The sequence below is a fragment of the Electrophorus electricus genome, chromosome 14 (genome assembly GCF_013358815.1).
Source record: "Electrophorus electricus isolate fEleEle1 chromosome 14, fEleEle1.pri, whole genome shotgun sequence".
NCBI classification, from domain to species: Eukaryota; Metazoa; Chordata; class Actinopteri; order Gymnotiformes; family Gymnotidae; genus Electrophorus; species Electrophorus electricus.
In genome coordinates, this window is record NC_049548.1 from 9,309,710 (window position 1) to 9,332,500 (window position 22,791).

The 22,791-nt window shown below is 39.8% G+C and overlaps 1 protein-coding gene across 1 annotated transcript; it reads right to left on the minus strand.

Moving 5' to 3' along the window:
* Window positions 1-7,997: 7,997 nt before the first annotated feature.
* calm2b (calmodulin 2b, (phosphorylase kinase, delta)) lies at window positions 7,998-11,850 on the minus strand. Its single transcript, XM_027002666.2, has 6 exons — window positions 11,770-11,850; window positions 10,571-10,601; window positions 9,297-9,440; window positions 9,006-9,112; window positions 8,777-8,912; window positions 7,998-8,620 (listed from the first exon to the last, which is right to left on the minus strand). The coding sequence occupies exons 1-6, from the start codon at window positions 11,770-11,772 to the stop codon at window positions 8,592-8,594; spliced, it is 450 nt and encodes a 149-aa protein (XP_026858467.1). The 5' UTR covers window positions 11,773-11,850; the 3' UTR covers window positions 7,998-8,591.
* Between the last annotated feature and the right edge of the window lie 10,941 nt (window positions 11,851-22,791).

The window sequence follows — 22,791 nt, forward strand, 5'->3', positions numbered from 1 at the left end:
AGATGTATGGGGAGACAGAAGAGTGATGGACAGCAATAAGAGAGGAGGCTATGCTTCAAAGGGGCAGAATTATGTAAACTTTCCCACAACTCCCCCCCCCCCCCCAAAAAAAAAAACAAAAAACAAAAAACATTAAGATCATGCTGCCCACATGTTAGGGAATAATCTAGCTAACATCTAAGCCCTTGTTAAATAGTACTGTGCTGTGCATTTCTGACGCTTAAGCCTTATAATTATATAAACATATTATTGATTATATATATATATTGATTATTTTGATGAGAAAAGTATTTCATGTAATGCCCTTGTTGGAGTCATTTTTTTTTGACATAGTGCTTGAGATTATTCATGTTCTTCAGTCATTAATTGTAACGTTGAGCGGTTCGGGGGCGGATGCATGTGTGGAGAAGAACTAGATTTATTACGGGCAAATCCAAAATCAGAGACGTATCAGTCCAGGGTCATAGAACCAACACAGAGAGCACGGGGATACATGATTAAACAAACAAATCACACGAAGGCAAACGGGGGAAGCAGGCTACAACAAAGGCTAGAAAACAGGAAGGTACAGAGTACAAAGAAACACAACCATTCGAATAAACATGCAATGAACAGCAAAGACACCGGGAACAAGACAGGGTTTAAATAAATGAACTTAACAAGGTAGAAACAAGGGACGGAGAAAACCAAACTATAGCATGGAACTAAAATAACACAAGACAGGGAAAACATGGAACACGGAAGCTTGGAGGGACTAATCATGTCATTAATATATTTGTCTCATAGTAATGGTCCATGTGGTTGTGTCATTCTGACATTAAGAAAGTTCACATTACATAGTACAACAAGTTGTATGGAGACCACAGTTTTTATCAGTCCCTGGTGTCCCACGGGACATAGTTCCTTCCTCTGATTGTTTGGGTTTGATCTGAAGACTCTGACAGACATCTCTGTATCCTCTTTTTCTTGTTCAAGGAATGCAATCAACAGAGATTTATGGTGAAAGAGGGTTCATGCTCTGTATGCAGAGTAAGGGCCAAGTGCTTAATGCCCGGCCACAGTATCCATCTGTTATGAAAGGTAGATGTGCATAATATGTGTGCCTGTGCTTACATGAAAAGAATGAGCAAAATATTGATCTAAACCATTGTCTTAGGCAAAATTAATAAATAATTTTTCTTAACAAAACCTTGCAGAGTAGGAGTACTGCTTTAGGATAGCCATTGGGGTCTTAATGTATTGGCACATTAATATCTTTCTATTTTCAGTTTTGAATGATCTCCAGATTAAACAGGGATAGCTAATTAATGATGATCTTTAAGTGCTCGTCCTATTTTCAGGAAGACTGTCAAGGGAATCTTGATCCTCTGCCAGTGAATTATAATAACAGATGAGCTCCTGTGTATATGGTGATATCTAACAGGTATCCCACAATGACACCAGACCCGAAGTACCCAAGGCCCTGTCTTCCTCTCTCTGTCACGCTGGACATATAAGGTGAGGTGTAGTGTAGTAGGAGTAATGTTTGTAGTGGGGGTGTAATCCTCCCCTTCTGCTTCTCTCTCTGCCCTTCTCTCACGTGCTGCTGATCCCACTACAGCCCTTAAGAGCTCCAGGAGGACCATCTATTGCTTTGTGCTCCTACTGAGCTGCTTGAACCAGAGGGTGTAGCATCTCATCCCCTTCACAGGGAGTGAGATCTGTTTCAGTCCTCTTTGACATGTGGAATGCTCTGTAATCTATTCGCCTTATAAAGAGTCGCTTTTCCTCCAATCCTACCTCGTCACTCTGCTCTCTCTTTGCAGAGTCTCGGGCCATGCTCAGGGTCTTTCTTGCATTAGCTTTCGGGTCATGTATCAGGTTTGTCTGGCTGAACTCACTCACTTTGCACCTTTCATCGTGTATTTAGATGTTCCAGGAGGCATAATGTGCTCATGATTCCAAAAAGCTTCAGGTTCTGCGATGCTAATGACACAACACAATTCTATAAAATAAATCAAATTGAACTCTTTCTTTCGGAAACAGTTTTACTTTTTATGCCAGGATTTGTTTTATGTAGTTTTTTAGGATGACATCCACATGCTTGGCCTTGGCTACAGTCATACTGTACAGCTGAATCACAGAGTTTGAACTCAGACATTCCTCCTCCTCTCTTTGTTGACCTGCAGTACTAACCCTGTTTACCAGCCCATTTGATCTTTTTGATGCCGTTTGGCATAACCCACAAGTTTCCTCTTGTTGACTGGTTCTGTGGAAGCACAAGCATGGCATCAGATTAACACAACAGTTAACACAGCAGGCTTTATTCCCAGGCCACGGCTGACCCATCATCATGCTGGCAGCACTATCAAACCAACGGTGCTCCATTTTTGCCGGCAAAGCAGTGGCCTGTTCACACTCATCAAAGTTTTAGGAGTCATTCAATCGAGCGGCACTACCCTCAGAAGGAGCCAACGTTGGCAGAGGAACTGGATACCAAGGCCTCCAAGCCTGGCTCTGTTACTGACACGCTGTCATGACCATCTCATCTGGAGAGGCACTGAAAAAAAGCACAGGTGGGGTGCTGGGCCATAAACATGGATCAAAGGTCATTCACATGACTCAAAGGATTAGCAAGTGTTCACACTGCCCATGAATCCAAGTGTTTTGAAAACATCAGTTGTCTTAGCTACTCATGACCTAAAACATCCATGGGGAAGTTGATTGGCCTGGTGAAAATAAAGTCATTTTCCAGAAATGTGAAAAGCTGTCAAGAAGCCACTCAGGGGTTTTGTGTCTGTCTCCTAGTATGGCTACTCTGTTTCCTAGCAACAGGCATTTTACAGGAAGACTTAATCCCTTGTTTTATTCTGATGACAAGACTCTCAATTACTGGGATTATCTGTGTTTTCTGCTTTGATAGTTCAGGATTAAAAAGATAACTGCATACAACATGACTATGAGCACATTAATGCAAACAGAGCCTGACAAAATGTGTTTTGTGTAATGGAAATCTACCATTCATGCTGCATCCAGTATATCTGCTATGCCATCTTAAAATGTTTTAACCGTGGTGGAGTGGAATACAGCAGGTGCTTTTATTCTTTGATGACACTGTAAACAACCCTAGTGCTGGCACTGTGTCTCACTCGCTTTGTCTGATAATTGTTTCCGTAGAGTAAACCAAGAAACATGATATGCATCCTTTTTAGAATGGGGCTTCGAAATGGAATTAGCCCTGTATGAATAACATTTATTGTGCAATTGGCTATGTGCAATGCAACATGCCAGATGAGGTCTGGCTATTGATTTCCATGTCTCTCTGCAGTAGTGGATTAATTAGAGAAGATGGGGCAGCTACTCCACCAAGCAGTCAGAGAATTACTGTAAATGTATTAACATAAGACTGATTAAATTACACTAGCAACAGAATGCTAACAAAACAAGCAAACTTAATATCAAACCTTTGTGCCATAAACATGAACTTAACCTTACAAATGATATAGAGATTATTTTAAAACCCACTGTGTTTCATCAGGCCATATATTATAGCCAGACTATGGTCTGTGAAATAGCTTTTGATGAGGTATTGACTGTCTGGGACAGCACAGCACATGTCATAAGGTCAATATGGCAAACAGGTGACTAATATTGTCTTCAAACTTTATTACTTTTCAGCTCACCAAAAACTGATCACAAGTTCAGCTCATCACATGTAAATGCATCATACAAATTGACACAGATTGTTGCTTGTGTTTTATGGTGCATTGTAATGTGTTATCATGAATGTTATTAAAGCTTCTTTTACTGATGTGTCTGTCTTTTCATGCTGTACTGCCGTTCCAGGCAGAAAGTTCACATCTCGCAGGACCTGTCCTGGTCCCGCCACACCAACTGCCTGGCAAAGAAGGCTCGTCAGCATCTTTACCACCTCAGATGGCTAAGAGACTTCAGACTGCCCTCCAAGGTACTGCGGAACTTCTACACCTGCACTATCGAGAGCATCCTCATGGGGAACATCACAGTCTGGTTTGGGAACAGCACCAAACAGGACAGACAAGCACTCCAAAGGGTGATGCATTCAGTAGAGCGCATCACTCATACGGAACTTCCTGACCTGCAGACCGTGTATTACAAGCGGTGCCAGACCAAGCCCAGGAGGATTGTGAAGGACCCCACCCATCCCAACAATAGGCTCTTCTCTCTGTTGAGGTCAGGGAAGTGCTTTTGCTCCCTGAAGACCAATACAGAGAAACTGAAGAGGAGCTTCTTCCCACAGGCCATTCGGGTCCTGAATCAGTGAAACTGATAAACTGTGGGGACCGCCACCACCATGTGACTGTAAATCTGTAAATTTGTAAGCTGGAACTGTACATTGTGTACATACACATATATCCACATATGCATATATACATTGTACATTGTGTATATATACATATTATACATATATTGTACAATTGTACATACATTGTTATATATATTTTTTGTATAGATAGATAGATAGATAGATAGATAGATAGATAGATAGATAGATAGATATTTCCTTATGTACCCATTCTTTTCCCTCAGTTTGGACAGAGCACTCACAATCCATTTCTCTGCGAGTTATATCGTGTATGACTATGTACGTGACAAATAAACGAAACTTGAAACTTGATAGACAAGAATTCTAAAAATACTCTAGCACTGAAAAATAATTAGGAGTTAGGAGATCCATACGTCAGTGGCTGAGGACTGAAAACATTGTTTCAAAAAAGTTCAACTCAGCCTACAACAGATTATACCCTATATGAGAAAAGCAACATCTGAGGTAGTTTGAGACAGATCTATCAGAAATATGATGAAATCAGTCGATGAGCTCAAAATATGGTGCAAGCTGAAGGCCCTGGAAAATCTCTTTCATGCCTTCCATGGTGGCTGGGTCCTCAGCTGGATATGAGTCTTAACTATCAGCCATAAGAAGCTTAGTCTGCAGTGCAATAATGTGGTCATGGCCAGTCCTGGGGCTCTTCCAGCACTTACAGAAGAGAACACAAAGATGACCAGTTGTCCACAAAACCCACACGCACACTGGAGCCATACTCCTCTGGGTTATTTCGTTTACAGGCACTCTGTGCTGTTAGGTATGGATGGGTTCCCTTTCACAAATACGACTGAGATACAGGCTTTTAACAGAATGCCAGCCAGTCACATCGTTATTCCTGAAAAGAGCCTTCTGTGCCATTGAGTTAGAAACTGCTCTCCTTTTGGCTTCAGATCCCTGTGGGTAACATTCCTGCGCTGTCACATCACAAATCCACCCCCCACACTCACTCTCTTATTCTCTGTTTCACACTCCTCCTCTGTTTCCTGCACACACTGCACACTCAGCCTTGGAATATAGCTCTTTTGTTTAAAAAAAAAAATCTCAGCAGTGTTCCCTCTAGGGGCTGAACTTTGTGATATTCTAATTGCTTTCCCACTATTTTCAGCTAATCCCCCCTCCCCCCACACCACGTCCCTGGCCCTTGCAGGCATGCAGGCAGAAATAGCACATGGTAGTTCTATCTGTGCCTTTCTAGAAAGAAAAATGAGGCACAAGTTTGAAAGCAGATTACTCAGTCCTCTGACCCAACCAAGTCCCACGCCAGGCCACACATGGCCAGATACCTAATAAAGTTCATTAGGATGGCTCCTCCAGTATTAAGACTTCATTTTCTCTCTTTATGGAAAATGTCAAAGGGACACTACTGGCCTCCGTTTATTTTAGGTTCATTGCATTTTGGTAACATTATTAAATTAGTCTTGCCTATAAATTAAGTTTCACTGAAGGAATGGAGCGCGGACTGGAGGGAGAGAGCTGTGTTTGTAAGCATCAAGATCATGACGTATCTCCTGGCAAGTTGCTTGCTGAGATGTTACATGTCATCGAAATCCACAGGCAGATGTCACCCAAACCTTTTTGGGGGTGTGTGGCCCTCAGGTTCAGGGGGAGGTGTTAATTTAGTCGCATGCTGCTAAGCCTTCCCTGCTAAGCCTTCGATATAGCCAGCCACTGCCAAGCATAGTCTCTTTTTTAAACTCATGCTTCATGATCAGGTGCTAACTTGGATGAGACACTAGCCGGAGCAACTCGCCCAGCTTCTCCAACGCTATGCCAATCAGACAGTAAGCCACAAACCAGGTGGATCTTACAGATATTAGATTTCTGTTTTCTATTTTCAAATGCACAAACCTGGACTGGGTTCAGATGAGAAGATATACATCTGTGATTCTAGGCTGAAACCTTTGGTACAAATAAGGCCAGTCACGCATGCCCTTGCTAACCGTCCCTGAACACGAGATTTAAAAATAAACACCACAACAGGACACAGGGGCCGATTAAACACCCTTGCTAATTTATCGTGGCAACAACAGGGGTAACTGGGTGCTCAGGCACGCACACACAAAATTTGCATCAGCAACATGTGATGGCCACAGTGCTTACTAAAGCACGCACAGAGAGGGTGTATAGCCAGGGGAGAAAGATGATCTTATTAAGTGTCTGTGTGGCAGGGAGGGCTGTCTGTGAAGAGCCTGACACATTCTCTGAACAGCTTGCATTGTGCCCTTGCTAAGTGATGGGTATAATCACAAGTATGCCAATAACATCAGCATCTCTCATAGATAAACAGCTTGAGACCTGATAAGAATTCTTTGGGTGGGAAATGATACATGCCCATTAAAAAAAATAATGAAATAAAATAAAGCCTACGATACAGTTGGCTAAAATGTTTAAGGTAACTTTTCTACATCACTGTCAGTCTAATTTGTCTTTTGTACAAGCTATGCTAGGTATTTTATCAATAGTGTACTGCCCTTTTCCACTGCACTGCTATGCTTGTGATATTTGACTATAGCCTGACAAGCAAGAACTATTGATAGTAACGTCACACTGCTCCAATGTCTGTGGTCAAGTGGACCAGCCCTGTCTTTTGATCTTAGAAATTCATAAGATGCCACCATGATATGGGAGTGCAGTACAACTACAGTCACAGCAGGGAAATGGGTCTTTCTGTATGCCTGCTCCTAAAAAAGGTAATATTACTTGCTTCTCTTCTGTTAGATGCTGACATCAAGCCATAGCCAGCTGAGAAGGTATATGCTCTGCAGCTTTGAGATGTTTGTCAGCATCTGCTTGAAAAAGGGAAAACGCACCTACCCCTGGGACTAGAATTTATGGTTGCTAGGAAATCTCATGGAATATGAATATCTAAGCTAAAATGCTAACACAAGCTTGTGGAAAACAGAGCATTAAAATGAGTTGCACTTTGTATCTTCCTTGATACAGTGCACTATTTACATCTGATTGGTCTGCAACGTCATCCTTTCAGTTGCTTGCTTTCAGTGAGTGCAGAATTTATACATCAGTCTCTGCATCATCCAGATTACTTCAAAAATCATCGGGACAGCAACCTACCACATGTGCTGTTACTAAAGATACTCTGGCAACATCTTCCTGCCTTTGAACTTCAAATTATTTGTACATTCAAAGCAGAGAAGCCTGGCTGCTTTTAACAAGCCCTTTTAAGGAGATGGCAGAGTTCAAATAGACACAAGGTTCAACTATGCAAGTGCTGCTTATAATGCTGAAGCAGAAGGTCTGCCTGAAAAACTACAGAACAAGTAGAAAACCCGCCGAACCAAAACTGGATGTCAATTTGTCATGAGCAAGAAATGTAAAAATTTCAAATAATTTACAAATAAATTATCAAACTGGCCACAAGAGGTTATTCACATCTTATACATCATTTAAAAGTTCTTTTCATAACAAATTAATAATCTAAATTTCTAAACCTGCTGGTCTTTGTCAGATTGTGTTCACAATAAACTCACTCAGGACAATAGTTTAAAAAGCTACCCTGCCTCTAAAGACGTACTTAGTGGCGCTTAACCACTTTCCAGTGAGCAAGACTAACAAATGTAAGAATCTTTTTTAAAGCTGCATTTAAAATATTGTGCTTCTGACGACTGCATTTTTTCAAATGAACAAAAATACATTTGGGATAAATTGTCAATTTTATTGGAAAACAAATATACAACTTGGAATGGATTGTTTGAGGCATGGCTGTGCCATAAGCAATAAAAAAACAAAAGAAAAGAAAAACCAACCAATTATAAAGCATAACCCAGAGAACAAAACAAATACAAAAAGACTAGTGTACGAGTACCTGCTGATAAACCCCATAGTACTTAATTTACTGATGTCGCAATAGTGCAATGTTGATTCCCCCGTACATGTACTTAGTCCGTTGTCCATGCAGGGTAGTTGCTCCACATTATTTTTTAAAAAAAAAAGAAAAAAAAAAAAGGGGGGGGGGGGGGTTGATGGGTTACACCCAGCTGACCGTCTACATCTAATAGTGAGCTGACAGATTGGTAAATGCAGCGTCAGCCTACATGCCCAGCCTCTGGTCTTGCGACTGCTAGACAAAAGTATTAAAATGATAATGCACTGGGATTGGTGGCGGGGTGTTTACACATGCATTTCCCTTGAACAGCCAGAGATGTTGGGAAGAATTAAAATGTAGCATTTTACAGAAATTACAAATAAAAGGCAAATAAATTTATACAAGAAATTCTGTACAAGGCTTTCACTTTGCTGTCATCATCTGTACAAATTCTGCAGAGAGAAGGGGGAAAAAAAGGTTCTTTTAAATAAATAAATTATATTAAATAAATAAAAATAGCCATAATTTCATAGACTACTATTCTAATAGAGCAATTTTGTACCAATTCACATGCTACCGTCTTGACTTCTATGACCCGGCTTGCTTACCTTCATAATTGACCTGGCCATCACCGTCAATATCCGCTTCTCTGATCATTTCATCCACTTCCTCATCTGTCAACTTTTCCCCCAGGTTTGTCATCACGTGACGCAACTCGGCAGCACTGATGTAGCCATTGCCATCCTAGAAACATGTAACCCATTAAGCATCAGCCCTCTCATTACACACAAAGGGTGGTCATCTTCAGTAGTAGCCAAACATCAGCAAGAGCCGTACCTTGTCAAAGACACGGAAAGCTTCTCGGATCTCTTCCTCACTATCTGTGTCTTTCATCTTCCTTGCCATCATGGTCAAGAACTCTGGAAAGTCTATTGTTCCATTGCCTGGGTGAGAAGTGAGAAAGAGGTCTGTCATACTGTTGTATTTAGCCACAAATGAGTTAACATTGGGCATGTATGACGCAGTCACACTAGCCTAATTAACATCAGATGTTGAGTTTGTATCTCACTGAGCCGTCTTAAGAGGTCTCAATACTACATTAATCCAAATGGTTTCATATGATCTCACCATCTGCATCCACTTCATTGATCATGTCCTGAAGCTCTGCCTCTGTTGGGTTCTGGCCAAGGGAACGCATGACTGTACCAAGCTCTTTGGTGGTGATGGTACCATCTCCATCTTTGTCAAATAGCGAAAAAGCCTCTTTGAATTCTGTAGGAAGACGAGAGTAATGGTGTTAGAAAACGTGCTACTACAAAATGTTACACTAAACATTCACTGTACAAGTACCATTTATGATGGGTCTTAAAAGACTATTATGAAATATTTTTATTACTGCTGATTGTGGAGAGTAAGCCATTTGATACACTACAAAGGATGTCACCAAACCACTAGTTTTAAGATCACATGCCCAACACTGTGCAAGATTGAATCAAATTGTCAAGACCAAAATCTTTGTGGAAAGAAGTCGGTGCTCATATATGAAAAAGGTAGAGATGTGTCTTTGGACAAAAAAAAAAAGTTAATCTTAAAAGGTCTGACAACTGTAGTTATTACAAAATTAAGACAGTTACCAGGAATGCCTCAAATATCTAGAACAGGAGGGAACTGTGACACAGGCACACAAACAAGCCAGAGCTATAGCAACACTGACCCAGCCCATACATCTTAGATCCATGTTAATGATACTGCCTTACAGCAAGTGGTTAGCAAGATCTGGAAATGTCAAAGTTAGAGAAACTACACAATGCACCTCCTGGAAAACTCTTCCATTAGTCAACAAAGTCCTCTGCGTTCAGCTTCCCCATGAGTAAAGTAAGTGGGTGTGGGTGTCGAGTGGGCGGAAACGGGATGTGTATACAAGTAGTACAAGATGAGTGCTCTCTAATACAAAGAGCTTTTTCAGAAGGCACTAGACAACTCTGAATCAATGATATAAAGTTAAGAGCAACATTTTAACCAAGCTACTAACCAGATTTAGCTAACAAATACCAACATTCAGGCTAACCTGTTTAAATACATAAACTTAACCCAAGCAACAGATTAAAAGGTCCTGTCTAACTGATGTAAATATTCCACAGGACACGTATTTATGGTAGTAAAAATTAATTGTTCAAGTTTCCATAAGCCTCCAGCAATCTCTGTAATTGCAGATCTGAGGAAGTGATTTCACAGCAGTGGGTCTGCCCACCCATGTCCAAAGTTAACACACATGCATGTCCAAGAACCCGCCTTAAAAGGCAACAGAAGATGATGACAATGCAACAACGTAGCGCAAAAATGGAATGCGCAAAAGACAAAGACTCAACTGTACAAAGCAGTAGTAAAATGTAGGACCTTACCCGCAATCTGCTCTTCTGTCAGTTGATCGGCCTAGAAGAAAAATGTATAAGTTCAAGCATTCTAACTAGTAACCGAAGTACAGGTTTTGTTTTTGTTTTTTTACCCTGCTGTGCGCGCCGCCTCTTACCGCGCGCTTTTCTGCAACCAACATTTTTTCTGCAAATTCAACTCCAACGTGATGACTGCTTAAACTAAACTTTTTCTGAACAGTTTCGGGTACTTCAACCAAGGAAACGAAATCAGTTCACAGTTCTTGCCAGGACACGTTATGCTCCAGACAGCTAGCTAGCTACATATGCTATCGCCATAAATCTTCCGAAACTATAGCTCCCTTCACATGGCAGTAACTAACGCTAGCTATCGAGCACCAGCCTGAGCGGCATTATGAAAACATAACTTAGCTAGCCTCTAAACATTAAGGAGCTCTATCTTACTATAAAAACGTTTGTTAGCTAGCTTACAAACATTAAACGGTGAGACTTGCCAGCTAGATAGCATAACCGGCTAGCTAACTAGCCGGTTAGCTAGCTAGCCAGTTACAATTAGTCCTAGTTGAGTAACAACGTAAGCCAGTTAACACTAACGCTGCAATTTTAACAGTGTGCAAATGGGTGTATATTAACCTTTAGTTTTAAGTTAACACTAGCTAAATAGGTTAGGCACTGTTACACTTTGGCTAACTGGAATGAATTAGCTAAGGCGAGGTAGCCAACTAGCCATGCTAGCCATCATAATCAGTTTCGTATTCCTGGTATCCTAGCTAGCTAGCCAGCCAGCCAGCCAGCCAGCCAACCAACTAGTTTAACTAGTTACACAGCTAGCAAACATATTCCAGAAGTAACCATGCCAAAACATGAGAAAAGCGATTGGAAAACACGGTTCAGTTAGCTAGCTAGCCATCATAGCTTTTTTTCTGTAGATAACGATGCTGGTCGTAGGAATACGGTTTGTTTCAGTCTGCCTAGCTAGCGTTAGCTATATTCGCGTAAGTGAAACAGGCGGCATATGTCTGGCTGACACAGGACAGCTAGCTTCAGCTAGCTCTAGCTATGTTACCTTAACATAACGCACCTCAGTGAAGTCTTTCACTCCCCATTTTCCTTACGATTAAGACACTTCCAACGATAACATTTAACATTTTCTAGTGCTTGACCTTTGAACGTCGCACATTTAAAATTAAATACTGGTATACGCTTACCATTTTCCTATATTTGTCTGCCTTCCACCCTCCAAGCACACGTCTCAAATGGGGAACAGAAAATTTGGTACAGTATAGACCCGCCTTGACGGTTGGACATAAACACCTCCCCTATCATGTGTGCCCATCCGCCTCCTGATCCGCATTCTGACTACTAATCTCTGGAGTATAATGCAAAATTGCTCACTAAAATGGAAGCAAAATTACTATCATATATTAAAAATGTGACCAAAAAGACTCGTGCGCTTGTTTTGCCTTAATAACAAAACCATTCAACAAAAATCCTTAGAACTATTAGATGGCGGATGATTACTTCCCGGGAGTCGGTTGTGCGGAAGTTTCTGATTGGTCTGTTTGTACCTGCAATGCGTCACTCCCTCGGTCACACATTGTAGCGTCTAGCCAGTCATAAATAGTTTGAAACCATTGGGCTCGAATCACCTGAGCTAATCCAGTAGTTCGTGTGAACATGTATCAGTAAAAAAATAAATAAATAAAGAGTTTTGATGTTTAAATACATGAGTTTTGATACTTTGTATAACTGGGAATTACCGTGTATGCGTACAGGTATACAAGTTTCACAATTTCTTCCTTGATAATCTGTTATTTTACTACACTGAACATAAATTAGGTTTGTGTAATGTGAGTTCACTTATCAGTAGTGTGATATATTAGTTTGGCACATCAGAACCTAAAAGAGGCTGATCTGTTACTGTAATCAATTCTTGTATCAGTGGGTGGAAAATACCTTGAGAATTTAAGAATTGTAGAGATGGAATGACAGAAATGCACAACTTAAGTCTGATTTCTGCATGCTTGACTGTCCCAGGTCCCTTGTTGCTCTTTTAAAAAGTTAGAGTACGCTGTATAAGCCTGTTTAGATAATTCAGATAGGCCTGCTTAAAATAGTTTGTTACAGTTACAGTGTTTAATTCATGATATGTGAATCAAACATAAATATAGCAAATCCTGGGTTGTGTGTTTTCTTATTATTTTCTTTACAATAGGTTGTTCATAGACTGGCTGCCACCTAAAAAACTAAAAATTTACAAGACTTTAACTTTGGTTTATAAATACCTTTCAGACCAAAATTGCACTTGGAGAACTAGGGTGGTCCCGCATATTTCCCCTTGCAGAGATTGTAAAAAACAGTGGGAAATCATGAATCACCCTGAGTCTGTGCACATAACACAAGCACAACTTGCCTGTTGCTTTTTTTCTTGTTGTCCATAGGTTTACACTTTCTGTACTGATTAATCTACAATTTTATATTACAGTTTTAAAGGTCACAGATTATGTTAATCTTTTGTAATCTACATAATAAACAAGTTGTTTTTAATGAGACACATTTGTACCACAATAAAACAATAAATATATTAGGTAGTCTATCTAAGCAAGTATATACAGCCTCTATACTGTACAATTCTATGAGCAACAGTTATTCTAATAAAAAGTAAAGAGGGAAAATCTGTCACACACTCACAGTAATCTATAAAGGTGGACTCCATCACCTAACCATAGACCTTTTCAACAGAGAATTCCCAGTATGATGGTACAATTTAGTTCAGTTTGTCTTAATATGTATACAGGAAACAAGTCTTAACAGTCATGTCATGAAAAAGATTATTGAATCACAAATGTTCCTAGTTTGCTTTTATTGCATTATCATCTTTTCCCCTGATTATAATGCTTTTTGCCCTTCAAAAATTCATTTGATGCTTTTGCAGGATAAACTTTACTAGTTAAATGGCAAACTGTCATGTACCTAACAAATAGTATAAGGAATAAAACACCAGTGATATATTGCAGTTAACTTTATCCATTGCTGAAAAATGTATGTCTATATGAGAATTTGAAGTAGATTCTTTTTTTAGGTCTTCTTTAACACTGGATTTCAATTATTGTTAAGTGTAATCATGCACAATAGACAGTATCAACAATCATTAATTAAAGGGACTTGGAAAACTGTCTAATGTCTGTCATATGAATTTACTATATGAGATCTGTTTTATCCTCTTTTGTTCATTTGTGCACAAAGCTAAGATCTAGTGATATTGACTATAGTTACTCCAAAAACAAGGTAATAGGATGCCAGTTTCTGTCAATGGGTAATTGAGGGCATAAAAAGCCATATGAGACACAGATGGGTGATGCTGGCAAGTATGAAGTGCCCCTGACCACTCAAGTGTTTACGAAGAGTGAGAGCCATGAAACTGAAGACCTATCCATTCATCATGTACCTTAGTGCCTTGAAATGGCCTGCAACACTAGGATTACATTTCCCACAGTGTGTGTATTTCCATGCACATGTGTGTGCATTATCTGTTTGTGTATGGACATAAGCAAAAGAAAAAAAAAGTGAATCAGGTCTTCTACGATTTTACTTACATTTCTTCTAACTGAGTCTTCTTTTGACATACTCACTAAGTAGTGTTTGGCTGCTAAAATCTAATCATTCAGGGGACAGAGCAGTCTAAAAGTATTCATGTTCACTCAAACTGGCTCCGAAACCACACAGCTAAAGCTGATTAAAAGAGATTTTTGTGCACGTAATCTATGCCTTTGGCCATCTATACAAAACAATAATAATAATAAAAAAGATTATCAAATGAAAAGTGCCCTCCAGATGTCTCAAGGTGAATACTGCCTTCCAGTGCACAAAAGCTTAGTGAGACTGGCAACCCAGGATATTTCTGATTTGATTGTGAATGGCTTTCGTATTGCTTATTTCTAATAAGGTTATATGGTATAATTAATTTGTGGTATCATGTATAACAGCACCAATCCAAATAATGTTATATAATATATAACATTATATAAAGAACATATAAATAAATATAAAGAACCTAAAACAAACAACCAACCATCCAACAATACATTAAATATTGCTGGTATAGGGGTACTATAGATATTTTAATATGCCTACATCTCTCTCTCTCTCTCTCTATATATATATATATATATACACACACACACAGACACACACACACACACACACACACAAAGTTAAACATATGAATTCAGTTCTGTGCTTGACTGTCGGTTTTATATCGAGGAAAGAATTCAACAATGGCAAGTCAAGTACGGCTGGGTTAAAGTGCAGATTAAGTGATGCTGCAAAAGAGATTTCTGACTACTACAAGGAAGAATTTAATTTTCTGAAATTATAAGTGCTGCATGCCAGTTTGCTAACTTCTCAACAAGAGCCAACTATTTATATAGTTCAGCTATACACAAAACCAGGCTATGACAGCATATTGGAGGAGGAAAACTCTTTTAATCAACATATGCGATATGTATCCAACACTGTGAAATGCTAACTGTAATTTAAGAACAGGCTTTAACTGTGCACACTGGGCAACATCAATATTTCAACAAGTATTTAGTAGAAGCTATCTAACATTGCTAGTCTCTGCTGGCTAATTAACACTTTTAAAAAGGATGTTATAGTCTTGATGACACTGACATGAATACGATACTCTATAAGTGAAAATGATTTTTGTATAGGTTATATTTTTACCTAAGTTTTGTTACCACGTTGAACACACACACACACACACACACACACACACACACACACACACACACACACACACACACACACACATAAAAGAACAAGTACACAAAAAAGAATGAAAACCTATGAAGAGACAATGAAATATAATATCACATTAACACTCATCCTGCCAGAATGATGTGCAGTTTGCTTTAATATTGGCAAACATCCCAGTTATTCGCAGTTTTCAGTATTTTTCTAGGATATACGTCTTAAATCTTACTTCCAATAGAACATTCTACATTATTATATACATTATTATACATTATTATAGTAATATAAGCAGAAAGAATAGGAAATATGCAGGAATATAAACAGTGTACAGGCAAATGTTGTATTCATGTGTTCAACTTTATGTAAACAATGTTGACATAATTGTATAGTAGTACATGAGCAGGCAATACATTATTATTTATAATGAAAGGATAATAATGAATTATGATAACTAGGCCTGTTCAGAAAATTAGTAAAACCTGCTAATAATCTATATAAAGTCTAAATCTAAGATTAGAATTGGCCAGTAGAAACATCCTATTTCCTGTATACATACCAAGAGAGTAATTATGTAAATAACGATTAGATCACTTACTGTATCACAATATTTTACATGTACTTGTATTACAGCATACAGCTGATGCAAGTACTTTCTAAAGCAGTTCTATGTGTGGTTAGTAGTGTCTCCCCAGGGTTTTTAAAAAATGTTATCTCCTGTATTCACTCCCAGATCTGCCCTGTCATGGCAGCAGCAGTCAGGTGATTGGCTCTAAATCCTAGCTTCTGGCCTTGCTCCAGGTCCCTGCAGCAGACCAGCACCTGCATGAATGCAGGGCACCCGACAGCGCAGGGGCACTGCAGAGAGGCGACGCATCCTCGCCGGCCCATCTGGCCTCCATCAGAGCCAGCCAGCGCTGACAGCCCTGCAAAGCCCCACGACATCCTGCGCCGCAGTCACCAAATCCCAAGCAGGTGTGTAGTCAAAGGACAGGCTGGCCTTGAGAGGCTTCAGCCGGACATGGTGCCCAAATACATAGCGTGCCTATGTTTGCACAAGGTGAAATCTCTAAGATAAATACTTCAGTCAGAAGCCACCTCTCATTTTTCCTCTAAACAGACACATCTCATCCTGCTGCATGGTACCGTGAGAATGGTAATGTTCCCAGAAGAACACATGCTGAGGGTGCAAGAGGAAAGCTGCCAGAGATGCCGGGACAGGTGTGTGTGACTTAAGACAAGAGGTAAGACATCTGGCAGACGTGTGAGAGGAAGCTGCAGAAGCACAGCAAAATAGAGATGTTACCAAATCTGCTGTGATAATGATGTGTCAGCAGCCCTGCATTGTTCTTGATTCTATTTTCTCAGTTTTAGTAGGACTGCGATATCACTGAAAGACACCTGCAAGGTTGTTCTTTCTGTGTGTGTGTGTGTGTGTGTGTTTGGGGTGCAGGTGGGGGGGATTTGGGGGGTTGATAAAAGGATGTTCACTTTAATAAACTGACTGTGAGGTGCATGGGGTGAAATGCCCATATTACAATTGATGAAATATTGGTGCATTGCTCAGCAAAAGCACAGAGTCTGCTGTAGTATGCTATGGAATATGTCTATCAAGTCCCTGTAGAGAAAGAGCCAATGCTCATTCCATGCTCACCAGCACAGTTCTGACACCCAGTGATGTTGACTTAGTACTGCATCTTCACTTCTGTCTTTACCCTACCTTACTTAAGTCACTGTAGTCTTTTCAAAATCTCAGATCATTATTTGTTTACATCACGGTTGTCTCTACACACCAAACTTGTATTTTTCACTTTTCAAGGTATCTGTAAAACGTAGTGTTACATTGTGCTGTTTCACTTAAAAGTGGATACAAAGTTGTGTTGTGGATCTCAGGTCAGCATTTATTAAATGTCAGACTAGCTCTGAGCTTTTGAGAGAGAATGGTAATAATACATGTTGTAATAATGCAGGCTTTGAAAGAGCTAAAACCAGCCTGTCATTTGCAGCAGATCCTGGCCCAACAAAAGAGAAGTTGTTCTGTAGCTTTACATGCTGGGGTTTATAGGTTTTCTGAACCTCCATGCCAAGTCCATTCACTGCTAAAGAGCTAAAATACAATGTGAAATACAGGGAGTTTTCCTGTATGATATAAGTTTTCATTTTGTTCTTGATGCAAATGTTTGGATGTTAAGATCATGTTTTATGAATGTTTTTTTGAAGAGAAAAGTGTTTAGTTGCTGCCCTCTGCTGGTTTAGAGTTAAACTTTCAAACATACTTAAGCTGAGAGAGAGAGAGAGAGAGAGAGAGAGTGTGAGAGAGAGAGAGAGAGAGAGAGAGAGAGAGAGAGAGAGAGAGAGAGAGAGAGAAATAAATTAAATAAATATCCCTCAGAATTTCCCTCTTAAATATTTTCAATGGTTACAAAATCTACAAGGTGAATTATGACATTTATGACAACTAAATTTCACAACCTAAATATGATGACTTGTGGTGTCAACCTTCACACAGGACTACCTGATGATGATGATGATGATAATGATTATATTTGCAAATGATGTTTGTTTTTCCTAGGCATGATTAATTTCAAATTTAGGTATAATTGATTTGAGGTCTACCACCACCACCACCACCACCCCTTTATTGTAAGCACATACCCATGTTACAGAAAATCCACAGCCTCAAACCTGAAGAAGATGAACAATTAATAGAATTAAAATTAAACAGCAAAATATTCAAAACATTGCTGCTCCCATTGGGCAATTACAAAGTGTTTAATCCCCTGTGTAGACGTAAACTGCCTCCAGCGTTTCCAGGTTACGTCCTCACTCATGCACTCGCTTATCTGATCATCATGAGGGTGCCGCTGTGGTGTCACCAAAAGAAATGAATCATCCATGAGTGAAATTAACAAAATAATATTTAAACATAAGCATCATTTTCAACTATACAGAAAATATCAGGACCACTTACTACATTACATTTACAGCGTTTAGCTGGCGCTTTTATCCAAAGCAACTTACAATTATAACTGAATATAGCTTGAGGAATTGAGGGTTAATGGCCTTGATAAGGGGCCCAACAGTGGCAACTTAGCAGCAGAGCCTGAGGTGGCAACCTTCTGATTACTAGTCAAGTACCTTAACCACTGAGCTACCACTGCCCCTTCTCTTTGTACATAACATTACATCTGCCCGTGTAGAGCTGTCTCAGTGCACCAGCAGTGAAATGTGTGAGCTGTATGACTCTCAGCCTTTCTCACACTCATGGCCAAGATATATATAGCATGCATCAAAGGGAGAAAGAGAAGGATACTTTGATGCTTTCTTCCTAAATAAAATTCAGCCCCTAGCCTGAAAGAAAACTCAACATATATGCTGAAATATATAACTCAGTCAGCAGAAATCATCTTTACTGGAAACAATAATTTTACTAGGTGTCACTGTCTTGACGCACACACATTATAAAGACAACTGTTAAATTATAAAATAGGTCTGATAAAGTGCAACTTTAATGTTGATAGATCCAAACAGAATAACAGAAGACACATATGTACGCATTCATGCACACACACCCACATGCACACACTTTCTCAGTCAACTCCATGACTGTAGCAGGCAGTATATCTGACATGACTGTATCAGGCAGTATATCTGATGGATAGGTCTAGTGTGTTATGCTGTCCAGTTCTCTTTAGCAGGTATCCATGTCTCTGAAACGTGTCGTGTTATTGGCAACACCCAGGCTGATGTGGTGAAGAGAAGGCAGAGTGCAACATGACCCTCTGTCTCCGCTATTCTATGAAAGAGAGGGAGAGACACAAAGCAAGTTACACAGAAAGCATTCCATAGTACTTGAGAGGTAATTCCTACTTGATTAGGAATGTGTGTCCTTACATATATACATATATATCACCCTTTGTGCAACTAGTGAGATATGGTTGAGAGTACTCTAAGAAAGCAAATAGTGAGATTGAAAAGTAGGCTCATGTTCAGTACTCATTGATATTACAATGCACCACAAGGGGCAGTGTTGGGAATTATGTATCAAGAAGAGTTTAAACCAGTAGCTCTCAATCCTTTCCTTGGGAGGTCCAATGCCAGGGTTTGTGCTTTGTTTTCCACACACCTAATGCAACGAATCTATAATTATTAATATTATTATTGTCTTAGGTGTGTTAAAAAAGAGAACACAAAAACGTCTCCAGAAGTGATTATTTGGTAAGCTGTATTATCTAGGATTTTAGGTGAAACTAAACTGCATTAGAGTAAATAAGGTAGGTGTCTAAGGCAGGATTGGTTAAAAAACAACAACAAAAGTTTCAACTATAATAGAGACATTTTTTGAAAGGTATAAGGAAAAAAAATACACAAAGGTGACTGAATGCCCCTCCCTCACCCACCTTCCTCTTATAGTGCTTACCTGTATAACTTAGTCTAGAGCACCCAGTGCTTACCTGTATAACTTGCTTTAGACTAAGTTATACAGGTAAGCAGTACAGGTAAGCACTGGGTGCTCTAGACTAAGTTATACAGGTAAGCACTGGGTGCTGAGTAACTTAGTCTAGAGCACCCAGTGCTTAGCACTTCCAGAATCTTAAGTTCAAAATATTGAATAAATTCTGAAGTTCTCATTTTATAAATAAGTGGCCAAAAACAGATATAGACATTATAAATGAATGTTTGTGTGTGTGTGTGTGTGTGTGTGTGTGTGTGTGTAAGAGAGAGGAGAGACAGAAAAAGAATCAGGCTGAGACCCTGCTATTTCAAATGGTTGGTGCTATTTCCAGACCCCAGATGCCTGGGTATATATAGCATAAAACAGCATCTTGACGGCAGCTCCATGCTTAGTCCCGATGGGCAGAGTCCTGCCAGGCTACACATACACTTCCTGCTTGTGCAGGCCTGGATGTGGTCAGTGGAAAGAGGACAGAGGAGCCCTGAGAGAGGGGCATCAAGGTCACACTGGAGTTCTAGGTGCTGCATAGCTCTGAAGAACTGGACTGTACGAGCAACTGTGAGAAATTATCACAACTCATTAAAGTGAATCTACTGAGTTGGATGTCCTTAGACTCTGAAGCATACCGTCTCTTCTAGCATGGCTTGCAGTACAAAACTCAGATATAATATACACAAATCAACCAATATCAAAGGAGCCAAACTCAATGCCACTGTCATGTGGCTGGTAACATGTTTGTTCCATGTCCAATTTTTTAGGCCGTCCGGGCAGACTCAGATACTTCATTCTCCTTCACTCGCTTCTGTCCCTCTGGCTTCAGTTCTTCATCGTGCTCCTCCTCTGTCAAAGCTGTGCTTCAATTATTCACAAGCCTGTAGCAGACCACTCGAAACCCATAACCCACTTTCTATTTATAGCTAACTTCAAAGGATCAGGCAGAAAAATGGGGGGCTGGGGGAAGGCAAGCAGACCTGGACCCAGACCATCCTCCCCTGCCAGGCTCTAGCTGCTGGAGGCTTCCTTCTTCATTAGGATGGGAGACAAGGTCACACAGCGATGGCTACTGCCAAGGTATTAAAAGTGATATATTAGCCATCACACATCACAGTGTGTAAATAAAAACACCAGGAGGTATGTAGGTAATATGGCAGGTATGTGCACGTGAGAATGATAGGGAGAGCTAAGAATCTGCAGTAAAACCTGAGGGAAGCAGACTACATGTACAACTGTTTTAGTTTTATTTTTCATATTAAGACAGTGAAGCATAAGCCAAGAGCACCGAGAGTGACAGCTACTGGTGGGAGAGAAGCAATGGGACACCTGCCCCTCTGCTGCCCAACAGCATACTGTAACCCAAAGTCAAACAAAATAATACAACAGCAACTTAGTAACATAGCCTGAAAGTAGGGACTGTTAAACTGTACATAAAGACAGAGAGTGAAAGAGAGAAAGACACCAAGAGAACATCATGAACAGAGAAAAGGGTGAGTGAATACACTGTACATTACAAACGTTGGGTTGCAGTAAAAATAAAAATAAAATAATAATAATAATGACTTAAAGATGGTGAGAAAGAGAGTGATATACTTGTGACTCAAGAGATCCCATGATGGTTCACTAGGAAAGTGCTTAGAGGGCCGTTTTTGGCAGGTAAATCAATAAGGTGGGGGCAGGCAATGGGTGGTACAAAAGTCATTTTTATTACATCCAATCATTGTCATGTGCTGTGACCATGGAACCAGGCCAAGCCCCCACCTTCAATGCCCCCTCGTCCCTCCCACCACTAAATGTGCACATTCAGCATTAAAGTGACAAAGTTGTAATCATGGTGAGGTTTACAATCCATTGCATCTCAAACAAAGGACTCATTATTTTTATATATATATATATATATATATATATATATATATATATATATATATATATATATATATAAAATTAAAACAAAAGTCAGTTAGTCAAACAGTTGTCTTTTTAATTCACTTTTTTTTTCCCTGCCAAAGCATTGCTGTACTTAACTTTCCTATGCTATGTGTACAGATAAATGCCAAATTACAATGAACAGGAAACAGGTTTTCCAAAGGTAAATGTGCAACATTATTAATGAAATGGCTTGCAAAATTTTCCCACAAGCTTATAACTGCAGTCATATCAAATGATAATCCTTTAATAAAGTAAATCATATTATGTCTAGTTTTACCCACATGCTTATGGCCAGAAGTCTAACCTCTGTTATTTCAAACCATTAAATCCTACTTGTTGACACAGAATCACGTAAACAGCTGGTCTCTCCAAATCGACCCCTACATCATGATCATATTCATCTCAGTCCGAGTGACTGAGTGGCCAGAGAGATTGTAGACCTGTCTGCAGCTTTGCTCTTTCTGCTCAAGAAGGCATTGGGTCAAACATATACCAGGTGGCCTGTAAATATCAACACTACAAACTGCCCTATGAAACAATGAGTACATGTGGGATGATCGCTGAGCGGGAAACGGCTTAGCTGACGAAGTCCTGAAGCAGGCAATCTGCACGTCTTTTCTCCTGCTCCTGACACAAATCCTTATGGCATCATCATCCCCTTTCAGTGCATACATATCTGCACACACTCATCATTGCATTTTTAAAACATTTTCATACATAACGACTGTATTGATTTTGTCTAGATAATCTGACATCGTACTCCACTTAGTTGAAAGTTATATAAGGCCAACCAGAACATTGATTATTAAAGGGGACCTATTAAGCTTTTCCAGTTTTACCTTTCCTTTAGTGTGTTATATAGCTTTTTGTTTGTGTAAATAGTCTGCAAAGTTACAAGACCCAAAGTACCCACCAGAGGGAGTAACCCTCTCTCAGAGACCACTTTTCTCAGCTGTCTGAAATGCTTATTTGGAATTCTAGCCCTTTCCCTTTTTTGCAAGATGATGTAATCTTGTAACACAAGCCTCGTTGCCTACCTACTGCCAAGTTTGGCTAGAATAGACCAAGCTTACCAACCAGAGCATCAGTGTTTCTG

What these genes read in the sequence shown, in the direction of transcription:
- calm2b (XM_027002666.2), bottom strand. An exon ending in CTTTCCGTGTCTTTGACAAG is followed by an intron (nt 8,913 to 9,005) that starts GTACGGCTCTTG and finishes ACATGTTTCTAG; the next exon opens with GATGGCAATGGCTACATCAG. An exon ending in TGGCCAGGTCAATTATGAAG is followed by an intron (nt 8,621 to 8,776) that starts GTAAGCAAGCCG and finishes TTCTCTCTGCAG; the next exon opens with AATTTGTACAGATGATGACA.